At 36.6% G+C, this 10,577-nt stretch overlaps 1 protein-coding gene across 1 annotated transcript; it reads right to left on the bottom strand.

The window, feature by feature from the left end:
- Positions 1 to 4,369: 4,369 nt before the first annotated feature.
- On the bottom strand, positions 4,370 to 10,513 carry LOC135476395 (transmembrane emp24 domain-containing protein 2-like). The gene is made up of 4 exons (XM_064756401.1): positions 10,283 to 10,513; positions 8,799 to 8,991; positions 6,257 to 6,364; positions 4,370 to 4,847 (listed from the first exon to the last, which is right to left on the bottom strand). Exons 1-4 carry the CDS (start codon positions 10,466 to 10,468, stop codon positions 4,723 to 4,725), a joined length of 612 nt encoding a protein of 203 aa, XP_064612471.1. The 5' UTR covers positions 10,469 to 10,513; the 3' UTR covers positions 4,370 to 4,722.
- Positions 10,514 to 10,577: the final 64 nt, after the last annotated feature.

The following is a 10,577-nucleotide window of genomic DNA, read 5'->3' on the forward strand; positions in this document are numbered from 1 at the left end:
GGAACCTAGTGAAAGGCGGTCGTTTTACATCAGTTTTGCCAGGAACCTAGTGAAAGGCGGTGGTTCTATCATAATTCTGTCTATTAACCGGACCGCTGCCATAAAAGTGAAACATTCTTGAGTACAGCTTTACACCCCAATCACACATTTATATGTGAATATGTAATCAAGGTTTATGTTGAAAATCATGGGAGGTAAAAAGACAGGCCTATATACTGTATCAAAAGAAGAAAAAGTCACATTTTCACTGAACATAAATATTTTTCCAGTTTATTTAAAAATTTCTCTGCGGACTATTCAGGATAAAGTAATGAAGCACATGAAGAGAGACAGCGACTCTGTACAGCAATACTACAGTGTATTACATGATGGTGCCTTAAAGATCTGTCCCGCCTGCATGTAGCTCTCGTAACGTTACCTGCACCTACAGTAACTACCATGACAACTAGCACTGAAGGCACTACAGCTCAAGTTGTCTTGCAGCAGAGACCAAACAAAATGCACCATGGCGAACTCTTTCCATTTTTATGCCACTGTTTATTTTCACTTTTTACATGTATAAACACAACTGATTCATGGATAACAGTCGCTTGGCTCAAATAGTTCTTGTTGTGTAACGAATCAATCTACATGTATCTGCTCTTTTACTTCCGACAGATGCAAGTTTTCATATGTTCTGAAGCATGGTTATTCCCTGGTTTGGAATGTTTTTTTTTGTTCTTTTTTTTAAGTCTCCTTTGCACATAACTGTCAGCTATGCTTCTATAATGAACACTTCTTCCCTTTTATAGCAGACAAAGCATTTTAGCATGTGGCAAGTCAATTAGTTCCGAACATCTATGAAATTATATGAAAACTTGCACCTATGGAAACTTTGAATGTTATTGTACATTTAAAGCAAAAATGACCACATAGGTAAAACAAAAGATTAATAATTTAAAACTACATGTAACATACTATTTATTTTTACAACAAAAAAATTACAAGAATTTTATACACCTTGTGAGAAGCACACCTTTAAACAATTTGCATCCATGAGCTTGGTGCAAATGAACCAAGTCACTAGAGCTGTAAACCAGTACCACTATAAACACTTTTGCTTCTTGAATTCGTCAGTTCTAGACAAACTGAACATTTGATATTTTTGAACTGAACAACAATTGCTGCACAAAAATTTTTACATATTTGTAACTGACATACAATGTTCAGAATTTTAATAAAGCAACTTTCAATCCTCAACAAATTCTACCAATGAAGTATGTATATACATGTAGATCTAATTTGAAATCCATTTTTTACATTTTAAAAGTAGTATTTAGCCTCCTGTTCACATAGTGGGCAAAAATGAATTTTACAGACATTACAAAATAGTATGTCCAGATCAGATAAGCATTCCTTTAATAGATGTATGCCAAAACAAATTCTGTCTCTGCTTGAATTTGTTGAGTATTTAGTAAAATTAAATGTTTGTCCACTTGTACATTGTGTAGAATGCAGACTGGATTTGACAGCACTGTGCCATATATATATATACAAGTAAAATAATAAATGAAACACACTGCCTAGCAAAGCTAAGTCATCACCAAGATTGAATCGCGGAAATAAATTTAACTAAACCTGTACATGCAGGTTTATGTGTACATTACGCTGCAACTCAGAAATAACCTTTACTAAAGTACATTTACCCATAAAGGGTGCGGATAAAGCAACCTTATAACATCAATTAGTGTTGTCCAATGCTAACACTAGTAAACTGGTACAAGTACAACACACATGATTCTTACCAGACACAGTAGTCTGTAGATATATGGCAATTCTGCAATTTCACAAGTTGTTGCATTTTTATCTGCATATATCAATGCCAATGTCCGGTTTAATGATACAGGTTCACTACCATTGGAACACATTGTAATGGCTTTCTGGGAAGAGCAATCTAACCGTAAGTTGATTGTAACTACGATGGCAACAAATGCATGCCTACTATAACCAAAGATTCGCAGACCTGGCATAGATCTGGCCACACTCGACAGCTAACAGCTCCATACCTGTATTAGGCCTACAATTTGTGCATATATGAATTTGTAATTACATGTACATCCGTACCCATTCTATTTTTAAAACTACCATTACATCTTCCTGGAGATCTTAACCACATTTGGGCCACACATTGGCACTAATTTTATTAATAAACCTTTTTTTTTTTTTTTTGGTTATCTATGACTGGTCAAGTATATTAAAGGTGTCAAAAAAAACAAAAACAAACCCAGCTATAAATCAGTTCGGATCTGCTAACACACAGAAAAACAAAAACATTTATGTTGATGTCCAATGTACATGCCATTATGTAATTTGGCCACAGTCAAACCTCTAAGATAGTACAAAAAGGCATAATTTCCATGTTACATACACACAACATTAGTAAGATGAATCAATAAAATGACAAAGGTGTCTCCACAGCACAGTGGAAGTATCAATTTTATCTTCTGCTTACTTTCAAATGGATAAGTTTCCTAGTTTTGTAACAAGATACACAATCACATAATAATGATGAACAGTGAACAAGTCATCACAACGCCTCGTTAATTCTGTCCTCAACAGTTTGTTATTGATGAGAATATACACAGATTAAGGTTTACTGTGTGCTGTTAAGTTCTGAAAAATAAATGCAGCTAAATATGTTAATCCAGGTGTGCCGACCTGACTTTCACTTTCTGTTTCATCATTTAATTAGATGTACACGTAGTTTTATGAGGCCAAACAACATAATCTATGACAATATACCGACACAACTGAACATCACCCAGGAGACATTACCATCTTCATTAAAGCCTCCTTTCATGTTTTAACGCTATACTCAAAATATTTTAAATAATTATACCCTAGTATAATTTACAGCTCTTTGTCGGGTTCATCAAGCAAAAGACTTAAACTAGCATCATGTTTTGCCCCATTCTGAGAGGTCTACTAATCTTTGAAAGGTGTTTTGAGGTATGGATGAAAGGACGAATGACATACTACTGAAAAATATCCACATGTTGCAGCAGTGCATTTTTGCTTCTAAAATGCACTTTTTGGGGCAAAATGTTTAGGTCATGCACCGTACCCTGACTAACTGGATCAGACCAGGAGACTTCTCTAAGGTTGATTACAGCCTACCTGATATTACATCTAAGAGCACTGCAATTAAGTTTAAGTTCCTATTCAGCCAAAAACGCCTGAAGGTTCGACTGAGAGAGACGTCTTTTTTTTAAGACCATAAAATGTATCATTTACATGTCTGATCTCAACAACTCAACACTCTGTAATAATTTAATTACTTTCAAAAGCCTTTAGACATCTCAGCTAGTGAAGGTAACACTTATGCGCACCCTTGTCCAGGTATCCAGCACAAAACTGTTGACACTCAAATAATTCGGAAAATGGTTACATCTTTGATACTTCATGCATTATAAATCAATATTTCCACAACCGTAAAAAAAAGGGATATTTTAGATGAACTTTACCCAAACTTGTCTTTCACTCTCACATCTTAAACACGCACGCCAAAATGTACACAGATTGTTATCAAGAAACTACACAAAACCAGGTTAAAGATGATGTTATTCTTTCAAAGTAGTTTTAACAAATACATTTTTGTCTTGAGCTGTTATACAGACCGATGAGATGTGCTTTAAAACATTTATGCCATGTAGACCATTGCAAACATTGATTTTCCTCTTCAAACATTACAGCTTTTTATATTATCAGTGCCAAACAATGATGTTACCCAACCATTTTGGTTCAAACACGTACTGATCAATGTCATAGATACAGATTACAAGTGTGGCATGATTTATCTAGGTTTAAAATGTCATTCCAAAAAAAAAGACCCCTAAACAAGTTTTTATTTGCCACATTTGGGTAAGACTAAAACCCAAATTTTCTAATTTTAGGAGCTGAAAGCAAATAATTACATTTCTCTCCCAATTTTTTTTGAAAAGTAAACATATGAATACATTGTTCATTAGATTGACTAAGCATGTGAAAAAAAAAGAAACTATTTGTTTACTTATTTTATTTGATTAGTGTTTTACGCCTTACTCAAGAATATTTCACTAATATGGCGGCGGTCAACATTACGGTTGGAAGAAACCAAGCAAGGCCCGGGGAAACCCACCACCATCGGCAGGTTACTGGCTGACCTTCCCACGTACAGCTGGAGAGGAAGCCAGCATCAGCTGGACTTGAACTCATAGCGACCGCATTGGTGAGAGGCTTCTTGGCCATTATGCTGTGCTAGCGCGCTAACCAACTGAGGCACAGAGGCCCCAAAAAGAAAGTAAGTGTTACTGTAACATGTATATCGGCTTAAAAAAAAAAAAAAGAGTTCCAAAAATTAGAGGGTTTTAATAGTTTTCTTGAATTTTCAGATCTTCACCAATACATAACTGTGCCCGAATCACATGTATTCTATTTGAGCCTGATTTATTAATTTATGAAAAATCATTTTTCAAATCAAAGGAGGCAAATATAAACGAAGCTGTTTTTTTTTGGTTTTTGTTTTCTTTCAAAAGTTTCACAAATGACAGGGGTTGTCGAAGATGAACAGGAAATGAAGAGGCACATCATCATGACTGAACACGGAAGTTTCTCCAGCTGGCTTCTGTTGTTTTCCTCCAAATTCAAGGCCACTTGACATGAATGTATGAATGACTGAAAATACTTTATGGCAGTTATCTCCCCTTACACCACTCTCCTCACTTCGAAAAATCTTTTCAGGTAATAAACTTGTCCTAATGTCATGGCAACCAGAACAAGGGCTTCAAAGAAGGACCATAAAACCACTCTGGAATTAGTGTTATCATTTACTGAAAAAAAAAAGAAAAACAATCAGTTAATAAAATAAGCATCATTCTCAAAATCATTGAAGTCCTAATTGAAATTGTGATGCTTTTTGTGAACTTCATAGAATTTTTTGGCACCAGAAACTTTTGTTTACAAATTTAAGTTCTAAAAGTGAAGACAAAGTGTAAACCTATGATCTTTGAAAGGAAAACAATCATTATAATACTGAAAAAGAAAATAGAGCATTATTCATTCATTTGGATTTTAAATCTAAAAATCTCAGAAAAATAGTTTCTAGGATACATATAACGTCCATTGTGCTTGCCTTTAAAGACTTTAATACATGTCAAACTTTTAGTAAACCTTTCCAGCTTATATATGCTGAGAAGTAAATTCACCTTGCGTTCCTTACCACTTCGATTTTCTATCACCAACGCTGAAGCGATCCGCATAGCAAAAATCGCATAGTTTAGCGCAAACTTGGCAGTAATCATATCTAAGGACTGGACATGCACGGTTCATTGGGTTTGTTAGCAATGGTCATGTGATGGGTGTTAATCATTTGGCAACAGGTGAAATATGGCAACAGAGTTGCATTTACATGTCAGTAAAAGTGCAGTATTATGAATATGTTATGCCATGATTTTGAAGAGGGCTGGGAAGAACACTTTCATGGAGTACGAAATTCAACAATGTCTGCAAATTAAACCATCAGACCCTGTTCCTTGGCAGAAGTGAAAAATGTACATGTAAAATTCATATGTAAAATGTAGATTCATATGGAAAATTTTCCTTGAACGCTACTGTATGTGGTAAACCACAACTGAAAACAAGTTGAGCAATTTGGACAGACAATAATTAATTACCCTGTGAAAAAATCTCTGATGGCAACACCGTGTAATGGCTGAAATGTACCCAGAAAGAACAAGACTACTGTGACAGAACTGGAAGTTATATCCGTATTTAATTACTTTTGTTTTTTCTTGAAAACCATGCGCCGGGTATATCAACGGTTATGTGTGTACTTGGCACAACTTATACATCAATTTTTCATGTAAATGATGTCATCATATGGTGTTGTAACAGCCATGCCATTACCAGAAAATTTTCATATGCTGGTCTGATGAAAAAAACCTGGAGAATGTTGCAACAGTGTTCACAACTAATGAAACCTCAAGAATGTTACAACAAGTGTTCACAACTGATGAAACCCAGAATGTTGCAACAGTGTTCACAACTGATGAAACCTCGAGAATGTTGCAACAGTGTTCACAACTGAAGAAACCTCAAGAATGTTGAAACAGTGTTCACAACTGATGAAACACTATAGGTAGAACACATTTTAAAGACAGAAACTGGCTTGATTTGAAAACAATAAACACTTTAGAAGTTTCAAAACTTATTCAATGAGAAAACCTCGCATAATACTTACTAGCTCTATGGATTCTCTCTCGAACTTCCATGTACTCCTGTTCATGTTTAACTCCTGTTAAAGCTGTAGACAGTTCATTGATCATTTCTTCCAACTTGTTCTGGTGGGCTGTGAAAATAAAATTTTTTTTTATGTTTGAGTGTTCCAACATCGGATGAAACAAGATGAAATTTACTTTCGAATCTGAAAAATAAAATCTGCAAACAGATAAAAAGCTGAAAATTTGCATACTTTGTATTAAAGGACAAGACAGCACCTGGCTTAAACATATTTCTATCGAAAGCACGTTTCTCAGGCTTTATAAAAAGTATCATACTTTATTATTGTAATAAGATTTCAACGAACAACATGAAGAATAAAATGTCAATACTGTACAAATGGCTGGTGTGAACTGAGGCAGACATCTTGAGAATTTTATCCAATCAAACATGTTGCTATCAGATTGTGCGGCCTAAGCTGTGACTTAACCTTCACTCCATGAAGTGACATATATTAACACAGAACCACTGCATAAGACATCATTTTGTGATCATTTACAACAATTTAGTTAGGTACAGCCGAGGGGCAATTTCATAGTGTTGTGGGACAGGTCTGTATCATTTATGGGCACCACAGACCTAAAATTAGTTGATTTACAAACCATGTAATATTGAACGATGGTGTCAAACAACAGCATACCATCTCAGCATGTTTTTGTCATTCATTTTAAAGTTTCTACATAACAAATCAGTCAGTGAAAAATTCATTAGGAATTCAGAACGTTGAATGAGAAGACAGCATCTCACTGGACGATGCTTAAAATCAATTAAATCTTATGATTTAATTTTTCTTTCTCTAAGTTTATGAGAAGAAGAATTTATATTTTGCTCCTTTGTCTTTCTTGCGTACAAGGGATGATTTTTTTCTGTTTTCTTTCATAAAATTCGGTAAAATTATTGAAAGGTCGTGTTCAAGCCAAGGTGCTTTCTCCGTAACTAGTGATACGGCAAATCGGCTTTTGGACGATAATTTCAAGCACTGCAGCTCCCACATTTATTAAAACACTTCAACAATTTTCGGCATGCATACAGTACACATATAGCCCTTTGCACTCAGTCATTTTCGGCTCCACAGCTGCAGCGGTTTTGTGTCACATGACCTCCAAACATGGGGGAAAATTGCACTTTTTCGCACTTTCATGGCAATTGGCGATACCAAACCGTGCGTCGGAGCAAGCAAAAACCACCAGATTCGTCATCAGAACATCGAACTAGGTCTAGCAGCGTAATACGTTTAAATTCACATTTTCATCACGTGACAAATTGGCAAAGCTGGGATCAAACTTTGACATGACTGACAGATGTGAGCAGTAAGAAAAAAAAACAAAAACGGCACGATCTCCCTGATGTCGACTTCCCGATGTCAATCATCTTCCCTCCTCGACAGCCCCAGACACATCTGCGTCACACCACAAAGCCGGGAGACGGTCAGCGTTTTAGTCCTTATGTAATTAGGTCAAGTCGGAGAAAATTTCAGCAGCATCCCCCCTACCATCCACACTATTACATACATCACAAGGCAGTCACAATTCTCACTTCATACACCTTTTCTTTATGCTTATATCTTTCCTATCAGAGCATAAGTTATCAGTCAAAAATCAACGCATAACCACATACTCGGCTTTCAAACTGTCAATGCGACCTTACACCGTTTGTCACTGAGGCAGTCGGCTGGTCATTCGCATTTCCGTGAATACATGGGCGGGCTTAAGATTTAGCACTTATAGAACCTCTAAGTGCCAAATACACCAAATCGGCCTTTGGACAATTTTTCAAGCACTGCAACTCCTGCATTAATTAAGACACTTCAACGATTTTCTGCACACATACAGTACACATATAGCCCTTTGCACTCAGCCATTATTAGCTTTACAGCTGTAACAGTTTTCTGTCAAGTGACCTGCAAAAAACGGGGAAAATTGCATTTTTCCCCCGTTTTGATCGCAATTTGCGACAAAAATATACATCGCAGAGCAAAAATAAGACCGGATTTGTGATCAGGAGCGCAAACTGCGTCAGGTAGCACATGAAGAATTTTGAAATTCAAATTTTTTGTTTTCCCATGACGTCACATCTTATGTAATCGTCAAAGCCTAATTTGCATACATATTGCATCCTTTTTCTGTCCAAATAGCCTTCATAGAACGCTTATTATCTGTGCTAAATTTCAAGTCAATCGAACTTTGCGTTTTGGAAAAAATTGCTGTCAAATTTTTTTTTTCTGGAGACGTTTTAGCTGTAGAAGTTTTCCAAGTTTGAAAAATGAAAAGATGGCGATTTTTTTTTTGGTATGTACTACTTCCAGTTTGCTGACGACACTTTAGGCTGTGCAAAAGTTATCTGTTTGCCATGGGATAATGTTAGGCCTTAAGATTGCATCTCTAGCTTCATAGGTTTAGGAAGCCACACAAAGCTGATTTGATATATCTGACAGCATAACAACAACACTCTCCTATAACAATAATATATCAAGATTATCCTAATGAAGAAAAAGCCAAACCTACCATCTGTTTCCATGTTGTCACCTTTGGGTTTTTCACCCACGTCTACACTAAACATGACTATTTTGGGTGTCATTGTTGACATTTTGTTGCTAAAACAGTATTTGTAGATTCCATCCATGTGAGCAGCAAAGGTGTATTTCCCATTTGATTCTCTATCGCCGGAATAGATGAGCTTGTCATCTGGTCCTGTGATCTGCAGAACAGAAAGTCTTTCATGAATTGGCAAATGGTAATGTTCCTTGTTGAGGGTTTGTCACTCGTATGCACCAATGGGATTTGACTGCATAAAAACTAGAAGCAGAAGCAATATGAAACTGGAGTCCACATCTGGTGGGAGGAAATCAGGCACACGCCAGGGGAACTCCATGACCACTGACAGGCAATAACTTAAATAGTTGAAACCTGCCTTGTGCTAAATGCTAAACTCCAATCTTATGAGAATTACACCAACCACATGTTACGCATTTATAGAAGGCCCATACACCTTGACATTTCTCTCATGAACAAAATAGTCACTGATGTGTTGGTTTCATTTAGCAAATGTGCATTTTAATAAATACTATTTCAAACATAAGGACAAGTAAATCACCTCTTGCATGCATGCCATTTTATCCCCCTACGTTGTATCTCATTATTTCCTTTTTTGCCAGAAATTGTTGCAAATTGTGTCAAAAAAGGATAGTCACAATAATGGTAATCAAAATGACTACTGATCCGATGCCTGCAGGAATTTCCGAAAATATTCTGGAAGGAAACAAGGAATCATTGGCATAGGCATAATGCTTCTCAGCATGCCATCTATTTACCTACAGAGAATTATCAAATTATCAATTATCACACCACTTATAACATGCTTATTTCAGAAATGCTATATAAACATACTGGGTACACTCCACTGACTCCCAAGTGGCCAATGGAGGAGGTAATGGTCACTAATGTGTTGTTGCATTGGTCACTGGAGGAGCCCCACTGCCGCTGAGTTTGCCGATGGCGTGTGTTTTAGAGTGTTAACTCGCGTGACTTGACACAGGCTCCGGAAAACTGGGATGCCACACTGTGTCATTCGGTGGCCAATGAATCTGCCACCAGTGCCAGTTAGATCGACAAATGGATCGTACCCATTGTCAGCCATATGCGAGCTTTCTTTAGCCACACAAACTGGATCTTCATAAATCACTTTGTGAAACCAAAGTAGGAAAGAACAAGAATGCATGGGTGCTGTGCCGTAAAGAAAAACGGTAGAGTGCAAAACAAGAATACACTGAGATCTTAGGAGAAGAATAAATATTACATCTGGCCTATTTTGCCATATAGATACATGCACTGTGCATGTCAATGTTATAACCTTAATTATCAAGAAGTGACAATATATTCTGCCTATCACAGCTGTGTACATCATACATGCTAAAATGACTATGCCACATTAAGTTTAAGACATAATCAAACCGCTATCGGTGTTTACTACCAGTATAGAAATTCCTTACCTTCACATCGATGTCAAGGAAACCCCCTTCTGCAACTTCAAACATCAAGCTAAGTTTTGTGCCTGACGACACTTTGTCGAAGAAACATTCTTCGGCGTGGGCATCTATGGATATAAAATAAGCGTTTACAGATCCTAAATATATAACTGTAACCAAAAAAGCCAGGGAAACCTGCAAAATATCCATCTTCGTCAACGATCACAAGCTAACATGCCACACGTTTTGATTCTTGTACTGCTTGCCACGTATCGATGCAATGCGCATGCGTGGCAATGTCGCACTAGCCGGTAACTTA

This window comes from Liolophura sinensis, chromosome 10 (assembly GCF_032854445.1).
Source record: "Liolophura sinensis isolate JHLJ2023 chromosome 10, CUHK_Ljap_v2, whole genome shotgun sequence".
Taxonomy (NCBI): Eukaryota; Metazoa; Mollusca; class Polyplacophora; order Chitonida; family Chitonidae; genus Liolophura; species Liolophura sinensis.